We start from the raw sequence: 27,563 nt of genomic DNA, 5'->3' as shown, positions 1-27,563 counted from the left end.
TGGCCAGACCCTCCAGGAGAAGCGCACAGTGGGAGGAGGTCAGCCCTCAGAGGAGCGGGGTGGGGTGGGGGGGGTGGACAGCGGGCAGGAGGCTAGGAGAACAGAGGACTGAGCAGCAGGGGCAGGAGGTGGAAGGAAAGCTCCGTGGCTCAAAAGCCAAGGGGTAGGGAAGCGTTTCAACTGTGTCAGAAACTGCTGCGAGGTCAGTTAGGGCCAGAACCCATTTGGCAACACGGAGTGTCCCACAGCCCAAGCTGTGGGAGGGCCCTTGGCAGTGAAGAGTGACTGGGGGTCGGGGAGAGTGAAGAGGCAGCTCTGTGGGCCCCGTGACAGTGAGAAGAGGCTCCAATTGGAAAAGGACTAGCCTTGTGCACACCGGGTGCAGTGGTTTGCCTTGACGGGGCGAGGGGAAGTGGGGGATGGACGGAAAACAGGGCAGGACAGCAGGACCCAGCAGCTTTGCAAAGCCTCTTCCGTCTGCCCCTTCCAACGTTTACCCTGGTTCCTATGGTCACCCCTGTAATAACCAGCCCTTCCTCCAACGAGGGAAACTGAACCCCACAGAGGAGCTGAGGTCACATCAGAACTCTGCCCAAGCTGTTTCCTGCCACAGCAGGCAAAGAGGGCTGGGCCTCGGGGGTGCCAGGCTGTTTGGCGTTTCGGGAAGCCAAGGATCTTGCTGAGGTCATGTGGGCCCCTTGACCTAGTCTGGATGCCCTTCCTTCCCTGGCAGGACCACACAGTCAGGCCCCCCAAACTCTCTACCTCCACCCACCCTAGGCAGAGTGTAGAGGACAGCGGACAGACGAGGTCCTCAGGAGACCACTTGTTATGGGGCCTGAGCCTCATACCATTGTGGGATGGGGCTTTTAAAGGAAAGACTACAAAAATGCAAATACAAATTAGGGCAGGGCCCCTCAGAAGGGTCTGAAACTTATGTTTCATTTGCCTCAAGGTAACTCCAGCTGTGGTTGCCATGACCTCTAACGAACGACGTCACCTCTCAGTACCCGCTCTGCAGTCACAAGCACTGTGTGAGATACCTGTGCACAGTGTGCGGGACCAGTCTGTCCCCGGGTCAGGGCTGACAAACTGTGGCCATGGTTATGCAGACTGGGCTCCCCTGCGGCAGGTGGGGTGGGGGGAAAAGAACCTTTGCTCTCCCTGAGCCCAGGGGCCCTGGGTACACCAAGCCCCGCTGAGGACAAAAGGGCTGCGGTGGTGATGTGACCCACCCCTGGGCCGGCCTGGCACCAAGTGGGGGCTTTGCGGATGGCCTTGAACTGTAACCCCATCCTCCAGCCCGCGCAGTTTACAATTTACGCAGTTTGTAGACACCACCCCTCCCCGCAACAGCAGGAGAATGGGGCTGTTGGACAGACGCCGAGAGTGGAGACGGGTGGGTAAGACGGGGACCATTCCAGCCGAACCTAGGACCCCGAGACAACCGGCTCAGGCGGGGGCTCACCCTTTGTTCTGCGGAGGATCGAGTCCGGGACCCAGTGGCTGGACAGCAGGGCCCGAGAGCTGCCCGCGGGGCAACGCCAAGTGGTGGGCTCGGCAGACACGTCGGGCACGACCCAAAGGGCGCTCCGGGTGGGGCCTGGGAGGAGCAACCCCGCGGCCCTGAGGACTCGCGACACTTCCCCCGCCTGCCCGTCCCGGAGACACTCACCGCCGCCCCCACCCCCTCGCGGCCCCAGCTCCTCTCGCCGGCAGAGTCGCTGGGTCGCCATCCGCGCGCTTTCCCACGGGGGCGGGCGCCTGGGCCTCTGCCAGGGCCCTGCGGAGCAGCCAGGCCAGCTCACGTCCCAGCAGCCCACGCCCTGCCCTTCTGCAGGTCTCCCGCCACCGGTGCCGTCCCCGTGGTGCTATCTCAGTGCGGGCGAGGCAGGTGGGACTGGGTATCGTCCGACACACATCCAGTTAAGACCCTTCTCCACAAACGCCAAAGCAGAGCGGGAGGCAGGCTCCCTTCCCCGAAGGGCACGACCTGGACCTCAGGTCCGGTGCTCCTTTCCTCTACCTCAGCCCCCTGCAGCTGACAACAGGCAACCTCCCGCAGGAAAGCAAGCTCAGCTTCACTGGTTAGCGCCTGGGCACTGAGTGCAGGGGTCCAGAGGAGATGTCTGTTCAGAGTTTAGGTCGAGCTCAGAGTTTTAGATGAGGAGGGTGATGGGGGCATGATGTATGGACCTAAGGAAGGGGCAGATTGGGGCTGTCTGGGCTGGCTTCCTGCCCCTCCCCCCTGCCACGCACACACAAACCACAGGCCTAACTGGTACCCTCAACCCTCCCCCTCTGTCCCTGAGTGGGGATGCGGGCAGTTTCCTTGGCCGGGGTCCCTAACAGGACTCCCTCTCAATCTGTTGCCAGTCCCTCCAACCCTGCTCAGGGCAGCTGGGACCTGCGGCAGGTACAAGCAGAAAAAGGGTAATGTGATTTTAGAACCTACCAGTGGCAAAAAAACAGGGTTCTGAGGGGCGCAGTTCACAGGGAGGATGGAAAAGGGGAGCTGTGGGAGGGGTGGGAGTGGGGAGGCCAAGGGTGCCAGGAGCCAGAAGAAGGCTGGGAACCGGGTTGGGCTGGGACCTCCCCTGGGAGGGAAGTTAGTGTGGCCCAGACTGGGGCTGCAGGCACAGAGCCTCCTTCAGACCTCCTAACCCTGGTCCTCTGGCTCCGAAACAGCAAAGGGGGCGTCACAGGGGTGTCGGCTGTCAGGGGTGTGACTAGGTGGGAGAATGATTGGTGTACGGGGGGTGGATGTGAGAGACACAGGATGAGGTGGCAGCGGAGGGGGAGGCTTGTGACTTTATGACATTTCCAATCATGAGAGCTTCATCTCTGCATTGGACTACCCAGTCCCTGTTCCCCGAAGATGTGAGCAAACAGGCACCGTGCTACCTCCTGAGCCTGCTGCCCTCGCAACAGGGTGAAGCGAACACTGACACACCCTGGGGTCTTCTTAGCTGTTTGTCCCCTCCTGATCATGGGGTGGAGAACAAGGATTGGAGTCAAAACAGACCTGGTCTCCAAATCCAGCTCAGTTGCTTAGCACCAGCTTGACCCTGGCAAGCACTTATGCAATTCAAACTTCAGTTTTCTCATCGGTGAAATGGGAACAATTACGCCTACAGAATACAATGTAAAAGAAGCTCCTCAGAGTAGTGCATGAGGCACGGGTCCGAAGCACTCAGCATTATGCCTGGTGTAAAATTTGTAAAACCTGGTTTCCAACGTTTTGTCTATCTGTGACGTGGGCACACATTTGGCTTGGCGTGTCCCTCACCCCTAGTTCCCCTGTGTCTGAGGATCTGTTAGCAGTCATAACGAACGGCTCTGAGTGGGGGAGTTGGCGGAAATGTGTTCCGTTGGGTTATCTGCTCCCTGCAGACTCCTCCTGCCCCAGTGGGTCTCTGGGTGATCATATTCGCTCTCCAGGGCTTCCTGCCTACCCGGCCAGGTTTGTGCATCTCCCTCCCAGCTGCCTTTGAAGTTTGGGGCCCTTTGGTGTGAGTGGGGCGTGCACCTGACTAGAATCCCGCCAACCCTGTGGTCAGTGGCTAACAGGGAACAGAGCTGAAAGAGTTTGGAGATATAAGCCCCACCCAGGCACCCTGCTCGAGTTACCCCAAGTGCGGGATCAGACAGCCTGAGCCCGAATCGAAGCGTTGCGGTAACTGACTGCCTGGCCCCGGGCAAGTCACCCGGCCTCTCCGAGCCTCAGGCATCTTGCAGGTAGAAGCCCAGAGAAGCACCTACCTCATGGGATTGTGGAAAGCCAGAGAGAGAGAGAAAGAAGAGAGAAAGAGAAAGAGAAAGAGATGACATTGTGTTACTTAATAAGACTCCCTGGAAAAGCAGGGACTTTGGGCTCTCGCTCCAGGCCCAGTGAATCTATAGACCAATAAGAGGTCGGCGTCCGGAAGGTCCTAATGTGCTTCTAAGCTTTGGTCAAAGTATAGTCCATTAAGTTTGCTTCTGTTTCACAAGGAGACATGCTACAGACTTACAAAGAACATCTGAGTTTAATTATCCCAATTTCTTTATTGCTTCTTTATCTTTATGAACTTTGAATAATTTTTATATTTTGATGTTTATTAAATTTACATTCATTTTTACGACTTGAGTAAGGTACAGTTGACACACGGCAACTGCCCCAAGCTCAGCTGGGTCACCAATCTGCAGCTTAATGTCAGCCAGCTCTGGTGGTGGTCAGTGGAGAGAAACTGGGAGGTGGGAGGGACGGGGGTGGCCAGCCCAGCTGTGGGAATCTCTGAGGAGCTTCTGGGGTGGGAGGAGAGGGCACCCCCCACCATGGTCTCTTTGTTTGTTTCCCAGGCCAGGCTGAGCCTTCACCTCCTGACCCTGTGGGAAGCACAAGTCGGGCCGGGCTCCACTGGGAGGGGCCGAGGGCAGCACCCTGACGATGGGAGCTGGGGAGAGGAGGGGGTTCAGAGTCAGACAGGGCCTGCGGGCTGTGCCACCTCAGGCCAGTCACTCTCCCCAAGGGCGACACCAGCCCTGCTCTGGTCACACAGCTCCTGCAAGGATCAGGAGAGAGAACGGAGGTGAGAGTGCGGCAGAAGTGAAGTATGGAGAAGGCTCAGTCACGTGACCCGTGTTCCTCAGAGCCCGGAGCACTGAGAAGGCATTCTCTTGCTGATGTCACATCAGCATGTCAAAACAGGTGTACTGAGCATTTATTAAGTGCCTACTGTGTACCCACATGCTCAGGAGAGTGATGGGGAAGAACTTGAAACCACAGGAAGCTGGTCACCTACCATGTTTACAGCCTTTTGGTGTCCACTAGGCCAAGAGGCACGTCCCCCATCCTCGTGTTCTTTCCTCTGTATCCCCCTAAACCCCTGGTCCAGGGGCTGGGTTAAATGCACTCATTCAACAAATATGCACTGAGTGTATGTATCAGAAACTGTGCTGCCCCGGCTCAGTGGATTGACTGCTGGCCTGTGAACCAAAAGGTCGCTAGTTCGATTCCTAGTCAGACACATGCCTGGGTTGCAGGCCAGGTCCCTGGTTAGGGGCGTACAGGAAGCAACCCCATCACACACTGATGATGTTTCTCTCCCTCCTTCTCCCTCCCTTCCTTTCTCACTAAGTACTGAGGGGTTCAGTGGTGAGCTGAACAGACAGGGAGTCTGGCTTATAGCCAAATGCTGGGGGAGGGGAACAGACAAAAAATAAACAAACAGCACCAGACTAAACAAGTTAATGTCCAACTGTGGAAGGACCTCGGAAGAAGTGAGCAGGGCGGTGTGACAGAGGGCGGGGGGTCAGTGTGACGGGGTGAGTGGCCCCTCTGTGCAGGGTGGTGATAAATGACCATGTTGGGACAGGCAGCATCCAGTCTGGGTTGCAAAGCCACAATGACTCAGGGTCCATCACAGCTTTCCTACTTGCTAGGTGTTCCACCTTGGGCAAGCTGATCAACCCTTTTGAGCCTCAGTTTCCTCACCTGTAAAATGGAAGAAAATACCCAATCTGCTTTATAAGATTGATGGGAGGGCTACACTAGATAGTATAAGCACATTGCAATAAGCACATGTTAAATAACAGATTGTGTCCATCTCCTCCAGCCTGGGCCGAGCACCCACAACTCATGGGTTAGTCCCTGTGGAGGACAATGGGTGGCCCAACCCAGATGCTCCCCAGTCTGCATTTCCAGGCTGTCTGCAGTACATTTCTCTCACATACAGCAGGGTGTCACACTCACATGCCTTCAGGGTCTGGCAAGTGGGTGCAATCAGTCGGCAGTGGTGGGGCCGATGGCATACCTCACAGAACAGACCCTGCCTGAAGGAAGCGGCCACTGCGCAGCTTTAGGGAAAGCTTGCCATGTTGCATTAAGGGCCTAGACCTTCCCACTTCTCAGATAATGAGAGGAAGCTATTTTATACACAGTCATAAGAATTTTCTGTGTTGGCACCTTAAATAAAAACTTTTCAAAGTACTGTTGGGGGCAGAGAAAACACCGGATCAGCCCTGGCGGCTGCAGGCACGGTGTGCCACGTCTGTGTGCCGAGGACCAGCACTCTGAGGGATGCAGAGAGAGCCGAGCGGCAGGCTTGCTGGTGCAAAACTCCTGGGAGCTCAAGGACCGCAGCTGCTCAAGAAGAATGGCTGGGATCAGAGCCTGCAGGGGGAGGGGAGGCAGGGATGGGGAGACCCCGCCAGGAAGGCCTCGTGGAAGAGGAGACACTCGGGCTGGATCGTGTGAACGAAGAGAGGGCAGAGTCATTCTGGGCGAGGGAAGAACTATGGGAAGGGAAGGTGTTTCCATGGAGTTGGAGTGCATTTGAGGTACATGGGAATTTTGAGGGAGGGCTGTGATCTCTATCTCCAGGTCATAGATAGCCACCTGTGTCCAGCAGATGCTCCTGGCCAGTCCCTTGAAGCTCTGGGTTTGGCTTCTGAGACCAGCGGAGTCGGGTAACAGAAAGAGTGGGCAGGTACTGAAGGTGGACGCCAGAGTCTGTGCTTAGGCCCCCCACTACCATTTCCAGGATTGCATTCATTCCTTCAGGCTGAAAATCACAGCAAGCGAAGGTCACTTATGAACTGGGAGCTTGGGCTTCGAAGAGGAACGAGTCAGGATTAGTCCCTGCCTCCAGGGAGCTCACAGTCTGGTGGTGGCCATGGAAGAGAGTGTGGACCACTGCTCTGTGATGCTGTACCTGAAAGAGGGCTTGGCGAGATTTCTGGGGAGCTACTGACAGGTTTGTAGAGGATAGGACTTTGAAGCTGCATCTTCATAGATGAGTAGGAGTTTCCCAGGGGAATAGAGTGGAAATGGCAGGAGGCTGCATGAAGAAGTATGTGAAATTCACAGGTGTGTTGGGAGCCCGCTGCAGGAACATGAGGTTCAGTCCATCACTTGACCAGCACTTGAGGTCCTGTGAGCCAGAGGCTGTGCCAGGCACTGGAGGGCATGATAAAGCAGACACTCTCCACCCTAACGAAGTTTGTACCGTTTAATTTCTCTGTACCTCCCTTTCCCCATCTCTGGAGCACTTTACACACCTCACAGAGCTTCACTGAGGAGCGAATAGGATTACAGGGTTAACATATTTGGGAGGACAGCCGGGCTCACACTGGCGTATGGGAAATGTTCGTTAACTATGTGCAGAGCTGAAATGGCATCTTGCCTTGACTCCCTGAGAATAGCTCTTGGAGTTGAAGTGTCCTTGGCTCACTAGAGAAGCAGCTTTGGTCAGTGAATGAACACACAGATGCGGCGTGCCCTGCAGCTTTACGCACACAGTACTTACCGAGTGCCGGTCAAGGAGATACTATCCGTTATCTCCATTTTACAGAGGGGAAGCAAGGGCTTGAAGATGGGAAGAGACTGCCTCGTATGCGCAGGTATTGAGAAGGAAGGCTCCAGATCCCACCTCCTGGAAGCCTGACCTCAGAGCCCCAGCACTTGAACTTGCCACATAGGATTGCTCATGTGAAGAGGAGGTCCTGACGGTGGGCCTGATGGAAAGCATTTGAAAACGCTGAGGGACTTAGCCTCCCACCCCCTGGCCAGCTGGGATGGCCCTCAGCGGTTATCTCCCAGGTCAGGGAATCTGCCGGTCGGTCTCTTTTGGGGCAGGAGAAGTGAGAGGTGTCATTTCCTTCCTGGGAAGAGGGCACATCTCGTCCTTCTAGTAGGAAACAGACCCTAAATTAAGAAATACCTTTAAAAAATTAGAAAGATGACTGTTAGCTTCTGTCCTGCGGAGGCGATGGGGACTCAGCTTCTTCCAGGGTGCCAGAGCTGGAGAACACCCAGAGATGGATGGGCTCTGACAGAGTCGCGCTCCCTGGTCAGAGTGATTCCAGGCCTCCGCTCAGCTCTGGGCCAATACACATCAGAAAGGAGTTCTGTCTGCAGCTCCCGGAGAAGACAAGACTGGTATTTGAGAGTTTTTTGTCTCAGTACAAGGCACACGTTCACCCTCTCGTCTGCGGGGGAGCTAAAGGGCTAGAAGCCCAAGTCTCGTTCACAAGCAGCCCTGCCTGTCTCGTCGTCCTGACTGTTCCCTGTTGTCGGTCTGTGGCCTTGGCCAAGGGGCCTGGTTTCCTCAGAACCTGTTTCCTCATCTCCGAAGAGGGGACAATGAGAAAATCTGTGTAATGATTAGCAGACTGCCCATTGCATTAGGTGCTCAACACATATTAACTATTGTTCTCTGACGGGTGGAAGAAAAATTGCCGATTGTCAGATGGTCCAGCTTTTTCTCGTGCGGAGGGGGTGGGGGGTAATCAATGAGCCCTTCACACGTCAGAGTTGGAAATGGAAGTCCAATGTGTGTTTAGGGATTCTACGTTTGCTTTACTTATTCTGTATCTTAAAACTATTTTCTCTAGACAGTATTAACTGTTGTTATTAGCATTTATTTGAACTGACACAGTTATTGAGCATCTACTATGTGGCACATAGTGCAAGGGACACGGGATGACTAAAGCTTTGTCCTTAACTCCGGGAAACTCTGGTCCAGTGTGGGAAGCAGATGTGTCATCTTTGTTGCTCCTTCCTCAGTCCTGGTGGGTAAACTGCTCTGTGCTGAATGTCCCTGTTTAAACAGGGACCGCGTGGATTCTAGGACACAAGGGACCTGTGAGATCAGGGTTTTGGGGACGCTGACCCCTATACCTCCGTCTAGCTGTGTGCATCTCCCCCGTGTTGTTATTCTTGGTTCCCACATCCTTGTCTGGGCACCCACAGCACTATCCATGATCTGCCATTGTTTTTTACTTATAGATTCACCTGGGTTAGGGGACCCTCTGCCTCTGAGGAGGGGTTGAGGAGTCTGTTGCAGATGGCTGGGGCTGACAACACCCAGCCAGCAAGCCCCTGGGCTGGGGCAGGTGGGTGACAATCCCACTAATAGCCAAATGCATAAGGCTTCACAAATATACCAGGTTTGGGAGTGTGCAAAGCGTTTTAGGATTTACTTCATTTAATCTGCACGGAAGGAGGCATCCCCAGTCATGCTTTCCGCATGAGGAAGCAGAACAGGAGAGGTGGGCTCCAACCCACAACCAGAGCCCCAGCCCACCCAGGTTCTCAGAGCTGTCTGACAAAAAGAATCATGAATCCCTGGGGTGCTTGTTACACATGTGGAAAAAGCCCTCTCCTCCAGTTCTAACCCTGAAGGTCCGGCTTGGGGCTCTAGAATTAGTAGTTTAACAAACACTCTTGGCGTCACTTATCTTCGGGCAAGTGCAGACACGGTCACTGATCTATTTACTTAGCTGAGACTTGTGGGATCCCAGCTATGGTCCCTACTGTGGGGAGAGCATGCTGAACACCACAGCCCCCAGCCTGAAGGCGCAACAGTCAGCTGAGCAGATGGATCGTCCGGGTCCCTGGGTGTGCCACCCAGGTCTCTCCCAGGCAATGTCCCTCCCTGCTGGTGGGACTCGCTTCTGGCCGGACTCGGGTCGGAGCCTGCGGGGCCTCCTTCCACAGTCTAACACTTGCTCAGGGCTGGGCCTGTGGTTCTTTGGGGCTGGAGGCATCCTGTGAAGGGACCAAGGTGTGTGGGGTGGGGGGTGGCGCCCAGTGAGTGTTTCAGTAAATGTTGACCAACTGCTGATGCACTTGTTGGCTAGAACAGGACTTGGGGGGTGGGGGTGGGGTTCCCTCCCATGTGGAGCAAAGCAGTTCAGCCTGACAGGGGCAGGAATTTTTGTTTCTTTAGTGGTAATCCCAGCACAAACCTGCCTTTGCACCTGGAAGGGAGGATGCACCAGGCAAGGATCCCGCTGGAGCAGATGAGGAAAGCGGGGCCCAGAGAGCCAGAAGTGAGAGGTCCTGAGCTAAAGCCGGGTCTCCTGCCAGGCCAGGGTGGACAGGGGCTGTGGGCAGGGACATCATGGGCAACACCTTCCCCCCAAATCATGGAGGTGATGTGTGCCTGTGAAGGGAAGAGCCTGGTGTCACCACTGGGACTCCCCCCCCCCCCCACCGTGGGGGCTTGGCATCATCTGTCAGCTATGCTCTGGGTTCTGGCTTCTGCTGACCACTTCCCTTTTCTAAGGAAAAAGTCTGGCCTTCATGAGGCAATCCTGGTCACTTCTGACCTCTGCCTTCCCCAGAAGACCAACCTGATATTTGAAGTAGGACCCCGTGGGCCCTGGTCTGGAGCTCACCTTTGTTCCCACAACTCTGAGTACCCAGTATTCTCCCCGAGGCTGGACCTTTACCTCCCGAGCCCACCAGGTAAAGCCAGGGGTGCTCCAGGAGGCCCTTCTGGACACTTTCCAGGAAGGCCACGCTGACCAGGCTAGGCTGAAACATCACAGGCCAGTGTGGGCCCATGCCTTCTCTGGTAGCCACCCGCTGCGTGCTCCTTGTTGCGCCAGACATACATTTGGAGGCTGCAGGGACAGACAGGAAAGGGCAGGGATCCCAGGTGAAGGTAGAGTAAGGAAGCCACAGCTCCGACCTGGGTGCAAGCTACAAGCCTGCGCCATGTCGGAACTAAGACCTAGGAGGGCCAGGTGCCCAAACCTGACAAACTAGAGGGTGCCTGAACCTTTAGGCTCCTCCGGGGGCAGTGTGGGTCTCCTCCCTACCAGGCTTAGGCCCCGCCCGCCCCGGGTAGGGGGTCTCTCTCGGGGACATCTCCCAGAATGGGGGGGGGGGGGCGGCATGTATATGATCTTACCCCAAGGAGGAAGGCGGGGCTGGGCGGCTAGGAAGGCCCAGGATATAAGGACAGAGGCGCCGCTTTCAGGCTCGGCCAGCCCACCATGCACGCCCACCGGTTCCACTTCCTCCTTCTGCACATCTGGTGGGCCCTCCTCCAGGCGGGCGCCGCTACAGAAGCCCCCGAACCCCTACGTTCGAGGGGGCAACCCTCATCGCCGTCCCCTCTGGCGTACATGCTGAGCCTCTACCGCGACCCGCCCCGGGCGGACATCATCCGCAGCTTGCAGGCGCAAGGTAGGCTGCCCACTCCGCTAAGCGCCCTGGAGCGCCTCGGGTCCCATCCTACCTCCGGCCCCGGAAGGGCGCGGGAGCCCGCTGGGGGCTGCGGATCCGTGGGGGGACGCCGCGGTTGAGATCGCGCCCACGAGCTCGGAGGGCGCGTCGGGGGTCGGGGTCTGGGTCTGGGGTTGTCGCGACGCCGGCATTGGTTCGGGCGAAGGGTTGACTGGTGACGGGATCGCGGTGCCCCGGGTGTATCACGGACTGAGACCTCGGGGTCCCGGGTCGTGGGGGTAAGCGCGGCGCGGCAAGGGGGAGCCTGATTGTGCCTCTTTCTGTCTGCGGGGTTTCGTTAGATCACGTGGTTTTGGGGGCGTGTCAGCTTGCGCACCTGTGGGCTAGGAGTAACAGTACCTCCCTCATAAATCTGTAGTGACAAAGCACAGAAAAACCTCGTAAGTCTGGGTCGTTAGAATTGCTACAGTGGTTTTGTCTTGTCACCTTTTTTTTTTTTTGCTTTTCGCGAGTGAGGGGGACCAGGGATCCGGGTCTGGCGCTGAGCGTCTCAGGAGGAGAGCAGTCTTCAAACCGGGTCTCGAGCGCGGAACCCCAGGCATCAGAGATCTGGGGTTAGAGATGGGACACCCCAAAGTCGAGAATTGAGGCAAGTCTGAGTACTCGAGGCCAGGCTAGGGAGGTGTCAGTGTCCCGGGTTACGCCGGGCTCAGGGCCCAGATTTGGAGGGGGCCCGGGGGAGTCAGTGACCATGGTGACCTGGGATTTTCGCCCTCCGGGACGGGAGAGCATGTCTGGGCACCGGGCGCGGCGGGCATGTGGGCGTCGTGCAGAGGTAGCCCTTCCCGCGAGGTCCCCTTACCCCGCGCAATCCACATCCTGGACTGGTGAGGGGGAGCCCTGCCGCCCCGCGCCTCCGGCCGCTGCCGGGGCTAGACGGCCCCTCCCCTGGGCGCAGGCGAAATCCACATCCGACAATCTGATCTGACTGCCACCCGCCGGCCCTTGTGGTCTGTGGGTGGGGGGTCCTAGGTCCCTGGCCTGCCTAGACTCAGGTCAGACGGCTCGTGACCCTCTCCGGAAGGGTCATCGGGGACCAGCCAGACTAGGGACGCCCCGGGGAGAGGAGCAATTCGAAAGCGCTTGGCTCCTCTACCAGAAAGCTGCGGGGGGTGGGGGAAGGGTGTTGGGGATGGGGCGGCTGTGCAAAGCGCGATGCACTTCCCCAGTTCTTTTTCCCCGGAGAGTTCCCAAGGTAGACTGGTCGGTCTGGGACTGGAGAACTAGGTTTCTGACCTCCAAGCCCTGCTTTCCAATTCCCTTTGTGTCCCTGAAACTTCAGTTGATTTCTCTAGTTGCCTCTTTTGTAAAACAGGGAGTTGGCTTTCTTTCTGCCTTATTTGTGTGTGTATGGCAAATCATATACATAACAAAAATCCACCATTTTACCCGTTTTCAACTGTCCAGTGGTCTCAAGGGCATTCACACTCTTGTGAATTAGCTTCACTTTGTGAAAGCAGCAAGAACAGCTGGCCTGGAGGGAGGCTGACGAGGCACGAGGCACGTGCTAAGCCGCTCCTTTCTTTTCTGGGTTGACTTGAGGCTGCCCTAGCATGGGGTGCACCGTGGCCTCCCATCTACATTGTCGCTGTTTGACCACTTCCACCTGGGACAGTCAGCTCATCTGCAGAATGGGGGTGCAGGAGGGGAAGGTTAAAGGACGCAGTGTTTATAAAACACTTGGCACGGGAGCAGCCACAATCACATTTATTGTTTAAGTGGGAGGTACGGTTTCCCCCCAGGGAGAGCTTTCTTGGCTCTCCTCAAGCATCAGTGACCTCTGAAAAGATTAGCACCCCTATTCTAAGATGAACCCCAGAGCCAGATCCAGGAAAACCTGTCAGGGCTGTGTCACAGGGGGCCCTTGGCAGGGGTAGGGTTGTGGGGCCCTAGACTCTTCCAGCAGGAAAGAGTCATTCCCCTGCCTTCCCTCCACACACACTGCCCATCACCGTATCATGGCTTTGACCGTAACAGGGCTTTGTGCCCCCATCCAGGTCCCTTTTATTTATCTTTAGAGGGGAAGGAGAGAGGGAAAGAAACATCAATGTATTGATGGTTGCCTCTCTTGCGTCCCCTCCTGGGAACTGGCCTGCAACCCAGGCATGTGCCCTGACTGGGAATCGAACCGAGATCCTCTGGTTCACAGGCCCAATCCATTGAGCTACACCAGCCAGGTGCTCTACCTTCATTTCTAACTCTGGTTGATGGTGGCCCATGTACGTCCCACTCTGGTGGCTGTGTTCTGTAAGCTCTTCACACACATCTCGACACAGTGGCGGTGGATGCTGTCCCCACTTCCCATTTACAAAGAGGGAAACTGAGGCCCAAGAAACTCTCAGCTAGTAACCAGCCCACTGCGAAACAGCAAATGGCAGAATTCAAACCATCACTGGAGACAACAGGGCCCTGCTCTGAACCACTGGCTGGAAACCCTTCCTGTAAAAGGCCATTTGTGGATACTTGAGACTTGAGATAATATGTTAACTCCTGGTGCGTGTGAACGGGAGTTGCTGCATGTCCCACCTAATCCCCAGGTGGCCAAGTGGTGCTCCAATGGGCAGCAGGTAATGTCACCCTCCTCCCCGCACCTCTGGGGAGAGCTGCCAGTCTGGGGCCGGTTATTGCCCCCTGCAGGTGCTAATGAGGAGGGAAGTGGAAATAAAGTGAGAAGGAACAGCTAGGGAGTGGCCAGGAGAAACTGCCAGAGGCTGAGCCTAGGAATTGCCCCTTCTAATGCAGGCTGGATTTCCCAGAGGAATTCACTTACTGTGACCCAACATGCCCTGCGAGACAATAAAACAAACTGTTACGTGGTCTGTCCAGAAGGACTTAAATCATAGATTTAGGATCTATGTAGAAAGGGCTACTGTTTTTGTTTCTAATGAATAACACTTGACTTTCATTCAGCAATAAACCCTCAAACCTCTTAATTTCCCTGGGTCTGATAATGCAGATCTGAGTAAGGCATTCCCATTAAAAAGAAGAAGAAATTGGGCTGGAAAAAGTTAAAGATCACTGTTAGGTGACCTGAAAATTTATAACTCCATGCCATTCCCAGACATCAGAATGAATTCATCCAGGACTAAAATAAGTGGAATGTGCTTCAGGCTCCTTTGCATCCGTCTCAGGCTTAGTTGCCTTGGGTGAGGGGAACAGGGCTGTGTGTGTGTGCCTTTGCTGAGTCTGCCCTGGGTGTGTGGGTGACCTGGGGCAGGAGAGGGTGAGCGCCCTGCAGGTCCAGAGGAGAAACCACTGGGTGGAAAGTGCTAGGTCAGTGCAAAGTCAAGCTTAGAATGCCTTGAGAAGCCCAGGTTGCCAAAACCCTCTGCAGTTGCTGCCTCCATCCTGAGGAACGGGCCAGGAAGAGGGTAGCCAGGGTTTGGTTTCTGCTGCCTGGGCCTCCCTAGGAGCTCCCAGCCTTTCCGTGACTTGCACACCAACTTCATCGTGCCTGTGAAACTGGCCACTCTTCAAATGAGAAAACGGGGCCTGGGAAGGTGACTTGCACCAGGGCAAGGGTTTAGGTTGAAAGCTCAGGGCATGGCCTTAGGCCATGTGTGTGTGTGTGTATGTGTGTGTGTGTGTGTGAGTGTAGAGGAGAGGGGAGACAAATTCGTCCAATTTTTACCAACTGTTCTCTGGCTTCAGAGATATTGAAGGAGAGCAGCAGAACAGTGATTTGGAGTTTGGGCTTTTCAGCTAGGCAAATTGAGGTTCATAATTGGCTCTGCCACCTGCCAAGAACAAAACCTTAAGCAGGTAATTTAAATTCTGAGCCTCAATTGTCCTCATCTAAATGGGTTCAGTAACATTCCCAAATCACAGGGTGAAGGAGAGGATTAAGGGAGGTGATTCGTAGGAGGTAAGAGCTCAGACGGGAGCTGTGGTTGTTGTTCTGCCCACCAAGACTGCAGGACCCCACTTACCCTGCTCCCTTCCTGTGTTTTCTCCCCCCAGATGTGGAGGTGGATGGGCAGAACTGGACCTTTGCTTTTGACTTCTCCTTCCTGAGCCAAAAAGAGGATTTGGAGTGGGCTGAGCTCCGGCTGCAGCTGTCCAGCCCTGTGGACCTTTCCCCTGATGTCCCGCTCTCCATTGAGATTTTCCATCAGCCAAAGCTGGAGGCAGATCAGGACCCAGCCAGCTGTCTGGAACGTCTTCGGATGGAACTGTTCTCTGTCACTCTGTCCCAGGTTACCTTTTCCTCGGGCAGCATGGTCCTGGAGGTGACCAGGCCACTCTCCAAGTGGCTGAAGCACCCCGGGGAGCTGAAGGAGCAGATGTCCAGTTTGGCTCGAGAGTGCTGGCAGCGGCCTCCCACGCCACCTGTCACCAGTGTGCTCCTCCTGCTCTACTCCAACCTCTCTCCTGAGCAGAGGAGGCTGGGCGGCCCCACCTTGCTGCGGGAAGCTGAGAGCTCCTGGAGGGCCCAGGAGGGACAGCTCTTCCGGGAGAGGGGCAGGAGGCACCCGCGGCATCCTCTGCCTGACAGAAGCCAACTGTGTCGGAAGGTCAAGTTCCAGGTGGACTTCAACCTGATTGGATGGGGTGCCTGGATCATCTACCCCAAGCAGTACAATGCCTATCGCTGCGAGGGCGAGTGTCCTAACCCTGTGGGGGAGGAGTTCCATCCGACGAACCATGCGTACATCCAGGTGTGGTGCAAATGTCTGGGGGAGGGCTGGCAGTCCAGGGGAGAAGGGGCTGTACTGACAGATCGGGGCACAGGACTCCAGCCTTGCTACTAAATGGCTGTGTTCACTCCTGCACAGTTATTCAGACACCTTCCAGGTGCCAGGCCAGGTGCCCGGGCCTAGGGATATGGAGATGACCAATGATGACATCCTCAGAAAGCCTCCATGCAGTTGTGCCCCCCTGGGTAGCCTTGAACACATTGCTTTCCTGGGACTTTGTCCTTGTCTTTCATAAAATTAGGGGTGGAGGGTATAGACTAGAGGGTTTTACCTCCTCCCCAGCCCTGACATTCAAGGAAAGGAAGTTCAGCATCTGGAGTCTAGAAATAGAGAGGCCTGGGTCTGATTCCTACTTGTTAGCTGTGCAGTATTGATCAACATGTTTACTCTCTCTGATCCCCAGTTTCTCCACCTGTGAAATGGGGATAGCAGTGCTGTATTTCATAGGGAAGTCACAGGGTTAAATGAGATGCTATGTATACTGCATGTACAGTAGTTGGCAGATAACAGGCATGTTTGATGTTATTGTTACTAGAAGCCTGAGATTCACTGATGCAATGGGGGCCACATTTATGAGGCTGTAGTTGAGATAATACTATTCTAGCTGCTGTACTTTTGCTGGCTAAAATAGTTAGAAAGGCCACAGGCTACCACCAGGTGCCACCAATCAGTCTAAGTTCTAGAAGGTGGTGGAGGGAGAGGAATGGAAGGAGGAGATGGAGAAACTAGAGAACAGAGGCTCGTGTATCGGCCCTGATGTTGCAGGCGGCCCTGCCCTGCTCTCCAAGGCTGTAAGGGACACCATGTGTTTATTTGCTCCAAGAAGCCTAGACTGAGAACCTCTTGGACCTACAGTGCCTCCTCCATGCCCTGCCTCGGGCAGGGTTCAGAGGCTCTGGGGATCATGTGAGCTGACTATGCGCTGGGCGGGGGGAGGGCAGCCCCTCAGGGAACCTGGCCTGGGCAAAGGCCCTCGTGAACCTCTTCCAACCAACAGACCAGAGGGAACCACGGAGACCCAGACAGTCCCGGTGGCCAACTCCAGCCTGAAAAGATGTCACTGGGTCACAGGGACAGAGCCCCGTTCTGGAACGCTGAGGGGTCGTTGCCTTCTCTCCTGTTGACTCTGTTTGCACTTCTCTGGGCAACGAAGAAGATCCTGCAAGAATGTCCACATCGCTATCTTCTGCCCATGTTCTTGGAACTAAACCAGCCGTTTCTTGGAATATTTTTAAAACTGCTATTCACTCTAGACTGTAACAACAGGAGAACGTATAATTTAGCTGCTGTTCTCCCCAGAAACAGCTTTTAGGATCTTCTGTTTAAAAGATGCTTAAAAAAAAGAAAGTTATTTAGAAGTTAGACTTAATGATGAATTGGCAGGCTGATTATTTTTAAAAACAACTTTCTTCTATGTTTACACCCAATAAGTGATTAAGACTCTATCTTTTACCCTTTACCCAGAAATGACACTATTCTGACCTGGCCCTTGGGGTACGGACTGACCCTCCCTCTCGTCCCTTTCACAGAGTCTGCTGAAGCGGTACCAGCCCCACCGAGTCCCCTCCACCTGCTGTGCCCCCGTAAAGACCAGGCCTCTGAGCATGCTGTATGTGGACAACGGCAGGGTCCTCCTGGACCATCACAGAGACATGATTGTGGAAGAATGCGGGTGCCTTTGAGGAGGTCCTGGAGCGGTGCTGGCTTTGCCTGTACCCTGGAAGGTTGGGAAGCTCCTGAAGACACGATAACCATCTGATCCAAAGAGGAGAAATAAAGGGGGAAAGCTGCTCTGTCCACCAGACCAGAGGAGGAAGGGCTGCCCAGCCTGTACATGAGGGCCCCGTGGAGTCTGGCTGCACACGGAGGCCGTCGGGAGAGGGAGCAGGATGCCTGTGAAGCAGCCTTGCTGGGTTTTCTCTTTACTGAACAGTATCGAGTAAAAGCACTAATGTGAGAGTTCCTTACCTTTTTTAAACCTGTGAACCTCCGTAAATTGTATGCAAAAGTTGGGGCATATATGTATTTTTGAGGTGGGATAAGGTTGTCTATAACTTTTATGTATTCTAGAAAGTGGTCTTTGTCCCCACCCCAAAAGATTAAGCATGGCTGTGTTAAATGGACAAGTCCGGGCCTCTCGCTGCCTCGGGCTGGGTGAGGGGCCCCACACCCTTCTGGATGGCCAGGCATGCTCTGTCGGCCTTGTCCAGGCTCCCTGGTCTCTGCTAATGAGTCATACAAACAATAAAGCCATTGTCTGGTCCTTCTAGGCCAGCTGGTGCCTTTGGAGAGGCAGGAACGCCTCCAGGAAAATGGGCCACACTGGACTACAGAAGACACCCTCGAGACACCTTTGAGACACCCTCAGGTCGGTCTGCTTTGGCAGACACCGTCTGAGCCTTGTAAGCGTGGCGACGGTTTACCTCCCTCTCTTAGAGCTTACTGTGCATGAGACCCCTCAGCTTCTGGTCCGCAGGGGTGAAGGCCCTGCCCTGCGTGGCAGATTTGAGTTAAGGTCACAGCTCCACCACTGAAAAGCTGTGTGACCCTTATCCCTCAGGTGAGTCGCTGCGCAGCCTCATCCCGAGACACGAAAGTGGGTGGACCTGAATTCATTCCGTGGAATGTCCGCTGGCAGGCTCAGAAGAGCTGTGAGCTTTTGGTCAGATTGCCCTCTGGGCTTTACCCCCATCTCCCTACCAAGCCTGCCAGCCTAGTCCCACCCCACCCTTTATCTGACTCTTTACCAGCTTTTGCTGCTCAGGGTCCTAAGACTGGTTTAACTTCAAGTTCCTCATAGCAGCACAGCAAAAGGGACATGAGTTCTCTTGTAGGAGGCTCTCCCATCAAACACACAAGGCTTTGTCTTCTGGCTGAAAAGACCCTAAAGGCAAGTCTGTGTTTGTATCAGCGTTGCCAAAACTGGAGAGAGGTTTTATTTACACACACACTGTGTGTGTGTATATATGGTGTATATGCCAGGACTAAGGGACCATTTTGTAGGGAATGTGAATCTACAGTAAATCTGCCCCCACTTTCCCAAGAAGCCCATTGACTTGTGCTCCATCCAGCCCTTGGAACATGATATCAATCGAGTGAGGACACCTGCTGAGTTTAGACATGATTCGACTGCAGCCTTGGTTGCCCAGGTGGGTTGGCGAGGCTGGAGCGAGTCCTGGGCCTGAGAAACCGCAATGCTCTGATTCTGCAAAACAAAACCGATCCAGCTGCTCACTTTGGGGAGTGGAAATAGACCTGCCCCAACTACAATTCAGGATCACGACAGGATTCTGCATCTGACTCAGAAAACAGTGCAGCTGGGGAGGCCTGGGGAGGTCAGCTCTTGTCCTACCCTCTTTCCTAAATGAGGCCCCAGAGAACCCTAATGGCCTGACCACACAGCCAGGAGTGGCTCTGGTCTCTGGAGGCCCAGGGACTTCATTCTGAATCATTTCTAGAGGTCTTTGCCCCCTAGCTTTGCCTCAAAGCTGTAGCCTTTGGAATCGGATGTGAATCCCAATTTCACTACCAAACTGAATTTCTTGGGAGAGAAAATCCCATCCCAGGGTTTCAGGGCATCTTTATTAAGTAGGTGCTGAATAGTTCTATGGTTGGGGCCAGGACAGTGAAAGGCCAAGCTATCTGTGGCTACAGCTCGTGGGAGTCAGTCAGCAGCTCTGACAGAGGACAAACCTCAGACAAGGCATTGCCTCCTACCCAGCAGTGAAATTCTACTTGACTGACCCCTGCTGAAAGTTCAGGTCGGAGTCAGCAGCAGGGGCATTCTGCTGCCTGGTGGAGGGATTTGGGGACAAACCAAGCAGGGCAGCTCCATGGTCTGGACTCACTGCTGGTAAATGCTTTGTAAGTCAGAGGAAGTATCACCTCTGAGAATAGTCCTGCCCTGGGGGGGTGGGGGGAGTGCCAAGGGAACTCTTTGAATTTGTCAGAGGTACCCATAATTTGACCTTGCTCTGAAGGCAAAGGTCTTCCATTGTTTCTACAGCAGTGCCAAGTCAGTAGGTAAATGGGAGAAGTGTGCATTACTCTCCCTGGCTGGGGAAGCGTGTGGTAGCCCGGCAGTAGGAAGGAATGGAGAAATGGGAAAACGAAGGAACAGAAATAGGACATAGAGCAGTTGGGAGGCAGTTGTTACTCACAGCACCCTCAGGGTTTCAATCAATCTTGTAAAGCCCCCCTTTTATTAGCAGCAAAATCATTACCCCTCTGTCCGAAGTTGTCTTTGAGCTTAATATCCTGTTTGCCTTTGGGGCAGAGTAAAGGACGTATCAAAGTGCTTTCAAAATTATTCAACCCCATCTTTCCGAGATTCTTCAGTCCTCTGGAGGTCCCACCACCAGATGAGGGCTACCGTCCGCAAGCCTGCTTCACTCCCAAACTCACACTCAGGGAAAGGGCGATCCAGCTGACCAAGCTCTGGGGTCACACCAGCTGAGCTGTGCTTGAGCCCTTGAATGAACTCAATGGACAAGGCACTGGGCTAAATGCTTTCCACGATCTTACCGGAGCTTTGCAACCACCTAGGAAAGAAGGCTGAGAGGCTCCCATCGGCAAGGACGGCAAGGATGCGGCTACTTCGTGGCAGAGCTGGGACCAGCCTGTTACCCGTCTGTACACTTCCTGTCTCGACGGGACAGGCTGTCCCGATAGAATGCTTCTCAAGTCCTGTTTTATTCTGTGAACTTCTGTTTACTGCATTTAAACCACGAAAGGATAGAATTCTTGTTCTCAATACTAATATGTGAGCCTCACTGGATTAATAATAGCAAGGAATCTGAGGTGCACGCAGCACAGCCTGGTTTAAGTCATCAGATATGATGGATTTCTAACAAGTGCTCCCGAGAGGCAGCTGCAGCCCTCCTCAGGAAAAGCTAGTAGGGCTTCAAGCCTGGCACCCGGTTTTCTCGTCCACCCAGCCCCAGCATATACACCTTCACCTCCAAGTTTCTGAGGGGACACATCACCTTCTTGCATACATAGGGCTCAGGGGACAGTCATTGCTCCCCAAGTGTCGAGTGGACACCTGGAGTGGCCAACTGCTCTCGCCCACCTCCTCACCGGCCAAGACTCAATGTGAAACCAACAGGACTTTACCTGTTATTTAAGAGAATTACATAGAACACCAAGTTAATATTCAAGATCTTTATTGATTTGACTGTAACAGCAACCATGGGTGAGAATTAATTTTTTCCCCTAATTTCCAAACACCCGCTGGTCTGGAAGGACAGACAAAAACAAAATAAACAAAAAACCCCAAACAACTAGTCACAGAATCACACAGGACTGCCTCGGGGCTCCATGGTGCCCTCTGCCATCCACCCAGGGCAGAGCAGTGGATGGGAGGGGCTGGGGTGAAGGGAAGATGGAAGAAAGAACTGGCAGTCTCCGCTTTTCCATTCAGAATGGCTGGAACTGGGCCACTGCTGTTGCTAAGACCAAGGGCATTTTTTAACACAAAATATTTTAAAGATGATTAAAATGGACAACTGAATATACGAGTGTCCACAGGACCCTCCAAGCCACGTTCTCTAAGGTTTACCCCTGGGTAGCAGGGTCTTGTCACCCTCAGGTGCAGGACCCGCACTGGCTCACCTGAACAGTCGCCCCTTGTCTCCATAGGGTCCCTCCCTACTCTCCGTGTTTCAAGGGAAAATTACCCTTGGCTGGGACTGGGTTTTTGCCTCCTGCCCCTTTTCCAATTAAGACGGAAAGGATTATAGTGGGGCAAAAATGAATATTCTGTGCTAGATTCACAGAATTCTCTAATTTTTAAGTGTCTAGGAATTCTGGTTTGAAGAACTGACAAGAGCTCCCTTTGCAAATTTTGAAGTGGTCAAATGATTATTGGGCATTGTGGCACCTCTCACTGATTTTAAGGAAGCAGGGTTAGGGTTCAAGTACCCCCCAGAATGTTTTCGTCTGGAGAGTATTTTCCGCCAGGCACCCACCCACACAGTGTGGTCTGCAAGGGACGCACGCAGAGGTTCAGCAGAGAAACCGCCGACCATCCACACTGGGCCTTGAAAGGCTTCTCCTGAATCTAAGCTTTGCCAAAAGGCATCAACAGCCAGGACTAACCCACAGAAATGGAAATAGAAGTCTGGAGTGTGAGAAAGGTGACATGAATGATTGGAAAAATGTGCATCCATCATCTTTAGGCTTCAGTAAAACGTTTTTTGTGACCTAGCCTCAAGGAAACTCCAATACTAAACTGGAAAGTCATTACTGGGTCTGGAAATGCCCTCGGGGTAGAGGCATTCTAAAGACCTGAGACCCAATGCCTCAGAACAGGATTTCTTTCATTAAAAGCCGAGGTAAAGAACTTGGAGGGGCAGTGTAGTAGTATGTGTGGTCCCCACGTCCCCTGCCCAGGCGACAGAAACTGCCCTCCCAAAGAAACGATGCTCCTTTAAAACAACGAGTGCCCCATGCCACAGGTCACGGCGGCTGATTGGGTTTCGCAGATTAAGAAATAGCTGCCTGTATGCGTGTGGGCCAGAAACACGCCCCAGGGGGAAGCTCTGACTCACATAAAGGCACTGGACCTCCTCTTCAAAGGAAACTGCAAAGGGCTGAGGGCTTGGCTTGAGCAGCCACGACACTCAATACCCCGACTGAGGATCCAAGATGGGAGAAGGGAAAAAGGCGGTTTCTGCGATATTGCTGTCGATACAACGAGCCCCTTACACTAACGGTGTTGAGTCAGGCAGGCGCCCAATACATTCTGGCTGAGTGCTGGGCTCTGGGGGTGAAACCTACACAATTTAGCAGGCTGCATCCTAATGAAAATGTCTGAACTGGGAAGGTAAGTACTAACAATCCCAAAGAGCTGGTAACTGAATGGCAAAAATAAAACACCATCTATGTCGACTCTGCCTTACACTCGGGAGGAAAAGCAAGACTCATTTGAAGGTGCTTTAAGGATGAGTTCCTTACTTCTGGAAGAAACAGCTTTTTCTCATAGCTGCCTCAGTAGAGATGTTTTATTCAAGTCTACTCTAAAGCAAGCAGGGCTACAGATAAGAATGTGCTGGTGGGAGGCAGAGCAAATCCACACAAGGACCTACACGTTGAGATGTCTGACATCCCTACAAACCTGGTTGGGTGTGGGAGCCACAGACACGCAGCGGACACTCGCTGAGAACGTGCTGACCTGACAAGTCTCTCTCAAGGGTGAAGACAGGACTGGGTTTCCTAAAAACCCACGTCCATCAGGAAGCCCAGGTGGACAAAGAGGGTGCTCAGAGTTACCCTGTACACTGGACTTAACAATGAAGCACAGACATTTCTAATTCCCAGGTGTTCCCCACTCTGACAAGTAGTTTCTCGGGTGAAATCTGACCCAAGCCGGTTTTGGCTGGGGCAGCCAAAATATGGGTGTCAAGCATCGACTCTGGCAGATGTGGTCCAGATGCTGCCACCTCTTTCACCCTGAATCTGAACTCTAAAGCAAACAGGGCTACAGATAAGAAAGTGCGGCGAAGAGGCAGAATGTAAATCTACTCAAGACGAGTTTCTGTATGGCTTCTCTTCAGCTCAGTAACTCAACATCTAATTCAGGTTTGAGCCCTTTGCTGGGCTACCCTGACTTCGATTACGTCAGCTTTAGTGGATCAGATGCAAGGATCCAGATCCCTTTGTCAATTCCTGGCCGGGAGGGATAGCAAGTAAGTGGTACTGAGTCTTAGAGACGCCAAGGCTAGAGCTTACAAAGCAGCATCTATGGGCTACTGGCAGTCAGGCCAGTGTACAGGTATTATGTCCTGGGAACTGCCATATCCAGCCACTCCTCTCAAAATTAGCAAGGAGCTTTCAGGAAAGTCTATCTTCCATCCCAGTTTGGTGACACACAGCTTCGAGAACTGTTTCCAGTAGCAACATATCTCTCAATACGTCATCAAGTTTAAACCTAACCCCCACCACCATTGGCTTGGTTTCATCCTCTTAGGGATGAAGTGGTATCCACAAAGTCTTTGATACTGCTCCATTCAGTAGGTGGGGTCTAATTCTGCCCTTGAGTGCAGGCTGGGCTTAGTGGCTTGCTTCTAAGGAACAGAATAAGGAAGTAAAGGTGTGTGCTTTCAGCCTGTCAATAAAAGGCATTGCAAATTCCCCCTCACCCCCGCCCCCCCATCACTCACTCAGGGGAAGCCAGCTGCCATGGTGTGTGGACACTCACAATGCCCTACACAGAGACCCACATGGGGAGAAACTGAGGCTTCCTGCCAACAACCACACCGAGAGAACTTAGAAGGGGACTGACTGCAGTCCCCGCCAATATCTTGACTGCAACTTTGAGACTGCTATGCCAGAACCAGGATGCCAAGCTGCTGCTGAATTCCTAACCCACAGAAACTGATAGATGATATTTGCTCTTTTGAGACTGTAAGTTTGGGGGTAGTTACATAGCAATAGATATCAGAGTTGGAAAGACAAAACTCTAGGCTTGGAAGCCCAATACCTACAAGCCAGTTTCCCTACAACTGTGCCCTTGAGAATGTGGTAGTTATTTAAACAGAATGAAGAAGTGGTGACCTCAGGAAGCCACACTATAAAAAAGGCAGAACCATGACAATGCATGTGTCCTGCTGGAATTTGGAGGAAGATGTCATTTGTCTTAAGATGTACTGTCCCCTGAAATACAGAAACATGGTTTCTTCATAAAAAGAAAAATACAAACGCTCGCTAAGATTTTAAGAACCATCTCACTCAAATGGTACCCTAAGGGGTTTCCTCCCCAAGAAAAAGCCAGGATAGACAATTCATTGGGGGCTTTACCTCAGTTTCCTTCCAAACATCCGGAAGTAAACCACCTACTGGATTCTGGCTTGCCCTGAAAATAATTCTGAGGCATGGCCAAAGGGGTCATCTGCTGAAACTTTATCTGTTGCCTTGTGAAATCATCCTTAAAACACCAACGTACAAAGTCCAAGTATTTCTGGGAGAAATGGCCTCCAGAAAGAAGTGCACCGAGAAATAAGTAAGTCCTTGCACAGAAGGTGAAGGGATTGGGCTGCTGCTGTACCATACAGCTGGTACTCCCAAGAGTACTAGAAACTTAGCTTCTGATCAGGCGGCCACATGCAGATTGCTCAAGATGGCCAAAAAAGAAAAAATGGTGTCTAAATCCTATTCATGCCGTCATGTTTTAATTCCATTCCCACTGTCTGGTGAGGAAGCTGAGCTTTTGTGTGCCACAGTAAAGATGAGGAAGGGCCTCATCTTTACTCCGGCCCACTGACGGGCCGACTCCGGAGAACTGACGGGCCGACTGGCTGCAGGGTCAGAGTCCACAGGAGGCCAAGGCTAAGGGGATGAAGAACGAAAAGCTTCATTCCTAAAGCATCACACTTCCAGGGGACAAAGAGGTCCCGAGCAAGCTTCTTATGCAAATTACAGTGCCATTTGAGATTTTCCAAGAGAATGTAAAGCAAACTTTGGAGTTTAAGAATAATCAGAATAGGGATACAGTAAACAAATAAACATAATGTACTTTTCTGATCATTAATTTTTGAGGCTGAAAGAATCTCCAAAACTTTGGAGATCCAGCTTATTCCTGAGAGACATCAACCACCACAAAAGGTCTTACTCTGAACTATTCACATCATAGCAGAACACAGAACACCCTCTGACACCCTCTCTCTCGTCTAAAATGTATTTGCAAACAGAATCTTTTCATAGTTCAAAAGAAAAACAGCTTTCTTTCTTAGCCAATTGGCCCATTACTCTCACCCTGAGTTGTGATCTCTTAATACAAGGGTTCAGGGCACCAAATCCAAATTCCCAGGACATCAGAAGCCACTTGTCTTTCTATGGGGGACAGAGGGTTAGTCTCTCTGAGCAGGGGGTCAGTTCCGGGGATTACCGTGCCAGTCAGCAGTCAGGCAGGGGTGGGGGAGCAGGGAATGGCAGAGCACAGGGTGGGGGAAAGGAGGTGTTTACGTACAACCCACGACAAGGCAGAACAGTCCAGCTGTACAAACCACCTGCTACAAATGCCAAACACGCACACCCCAAACCAGAAGGAGGAGAGAGCTCACAGGAGACAAAGGCTGGTGGAATGGGGCAGCAGACTCGCCTACAGACATTTCTCACCTTCCTGACACTGGAAGATGTGATAAAAAAGTTGCTGTTCAAAATTGTACTGAAAACATCTAAAAATAGGTCTGTAGTCATTTTAAAAAATAAAATGTCACTCCTCAGATAAGAGAAGCGACAGATATTATCAGATACCAACACGTGAGGTATCTTTGATGTATATTTGAAAAATGGCCTGGCAGAGAAAGAGGAAGGAAAGAGGAGGAAGGGAAGGAGGGAGGGAGGAAGGGAAAGAAAGGAAAGATTCGAATACAACGGGAAAGGCAAGAAAATGGGGAGGAACACATTTTGAAGCCCATGCTTATCTACCTCAGCAGCCAAATAAAGCAGGTCCACAAAGGAAAAAAGGTCAGTTCTTTTCTAAACTCGAAATAGAAAAAACTGCAACCTGAGATAAAATTTACAATATTCACTGGATTGAAAAACAATGACCACTGAGACTAGTTACTAAAATGGGTCAGTGCTCTTCCAAAATCATTCTTAAGTATGGTCTTCAGGATACCAGATCAGGCCTCATCCAAAACACCTGTCACCTGGTACGGACCTGCTCTGGGAGCAGCGAAATCACCTGGACGCTCAGAGCACACCAGGTCGGCAAGCAACATGATGGAAGCAGAGGAAAGAACAGCTGGTTATCGACAACACCCTTCTCGCGCAGAGGGCTTAAAATCTTTTGTACACAAGTGCTAAGGAAAGGAGTGGGAAGATGAACTATAATACCGAGGACAGCAGAGGGAGGGGAGCAGACCCCCAAACAGCCACAGGGCAGTGCTACCAAGAGTTGCTCAACCTGTGCTGGCCGAGGACAGTCACCTCGGGTGGGAGGGAAAGTACCTCCCTTCTGGTTCAGTTCCCTCTCGTTTTGAAGACCCCAAACCCAGACTCTCGTAGCACCGAACCGAACCGTGGGCTGGAGACAGGGAGGAGAAACACAGGGTAAGAACACAAACAACGCTGAACCCAGACTTCCCTGCTGGCATTTGTTGGTAGGTCAATATTTCATTTGGGATTTAAAAAAATTTTTTTTCGGGCGTCGGGGGGCAGTGTGTTTCTCAGTACGAAAACGACTTAGGGAAGCCAGAATTCAACTCTTTTCCTTTGTGAGCGGCTTAGTTCTACAGAAACATGCCATGGGCCTTCCACCTAATCTAACTGGGGAGGGGAAACAGGGAGAGGAAATGGTCAGATGAAGCTCATCTTCGCATCATTTGGCACCCAGAGGAAGGAGGTGGAGACTGCAATGGGGACCGCTGGTGCTGCCTCTTCTGTGCTTTCGCTGTTAATCCTATTGGCCACATCAGGTTTACACGGTATCAGTGTTGCTGCTGCTCTTCTGACTCTTGAGGACAGTCAGATGTCCATCTCAAACTGAGCATCATCCCCTGGTCAGAGTGAAAAGGAAGAAGTTTTACACAAAAAGGAAAAGCAAACAGCTTCAATTGTCATTCTTCTGTATGAGGGTAAAAAATTAATTCAAACTGTCCCATTTTCTGCTACCTTAAAACAATTATCCTGCTTTACTTTGGCTGTTTTTTTTTAATCTGGGGGAAGAAAGAAAGAACAACTTTTAAGTCTCCAATGGGAAGGAACATTTGAAAACAGGATGAAAACTTTCTCAGCGTCCCCTTCTCCGAGAGCTGGCGAAGCAGGAGCTCCAGGGGATGCCGTCTATCACGTCGGCACACTCCACTGGAGGCCACGCACTTTGGCCCTGCTGTGAATCGACA

At 52.8% G+C, this 27,563-nt stretch overlaps 3 protein-coding genes across 4 annotated transcripts in view; 1 reads left to right on the top strand and 2 right to left on the bottom strand.

Annotated features, from left to right (window-relative positions):
- Positions 1 to 1,640, bottom strand: part of PALD1 (phosphatase domain containing paladin 1) — a 91,345-nt gene extending 89,705 nt beyond the window's left edge. Inside the window, exon 1 of the mRNA XM_037055810.1 lies at positions 1,469 to 1,640. The gene's annotated coding sequence lies outside the window, so the exon portion shown is untranslated. The remainder of the gene's footprint in view (positions 1 to 1,468) is intronic.
- Positions 1,641 to 10,767: 9,127 nt separating this feature from the next.
- Positions 10,768 to 17,399, top strand: NODAL (nodal growth differentiation factor). Its single transcript, XM_037055796.1, has 3 exons — positions 10,768 to 10,960; positions 14,981 to 15,678; positions 17,247 to 17,399. Exons 1-3 carry the CDS (start codon positions 10,768 to 10,770, stop codon positions 17,397 to 17,399), a joined length of 1,044 nt encoding a protein of 347 aa, XP_036911691.1.
- A 3,466-nt stretch (positions 17,400 to 20,865) lies between these two features.
- Positions 20,866 to 27,563, bottom strand: part of EIF4EBP2 (eukaryotic translation initiation factor 4E binding protein 2) — a 28,518-nt gene continuing 21,820 nt past the window's right edge. For both annotated transcript variants that reach the window (XM_037055808.1, XM_037055807.1), the window contains one exon: positions 20,866 to 27,218. In XM_037055808.1, the coding sequence (XP_036911703.1) occupies positions 27,187 to 27,218 (32 nt within the window). In that variant the 3' untranslated portion in view covers positions 20,866 to 27,186. The remainder of the gene's footprint in view (positions 27,219 to 27,563) is intronic.

The sequence above is a fragment of the Sturnira hondurensis genome, unplaced genomic scaffold (genome assembly GCF_014824575.4).
Source record: "Sturnira hondurensis isolate 20B ecotype Veracruz unplaced genomic scaffold, ASM1482457v3 Scaffold0008761, whole genome shotgun sequence".
In the NCBI taxonomy this organism is placed as follows: Eukaryota; Metazoa; Chordata; class Mammalia; order Chiroptera; family Phyllostomidae; genus Sturnira; species Sturnira hondurensis.
Note: the sequence above shows the minus strand (reverse complement) of the source record. Positions and strands in the feature narration are given on the sequence as shown.

Bases quoted from the DNA above. Each gene is read 5' to 3' on its own strand.
- NODAL (XM_037055796.1), top strand. From the start codon at position 10,768: ATGCACGCCCACCGGTTCCACTTCCTCCTTCTGCACATCTGGTGGGCC. The intron at 10,961-14,980 runs GTAGGCTGCCCA...TTCTCCCCCCAG, and splicing joins CCGCAGCTTGCAGGCGCAAG to ATGTGGAGGTGGATGGGCAG. The intron at 15,679-17,246 runs GTGTGGTGCAAA...TCCCTTTCACAG, and splicing joins CGAACCATGCGTACATCCAG to AGTCTGCTGAAGCGGTACCA.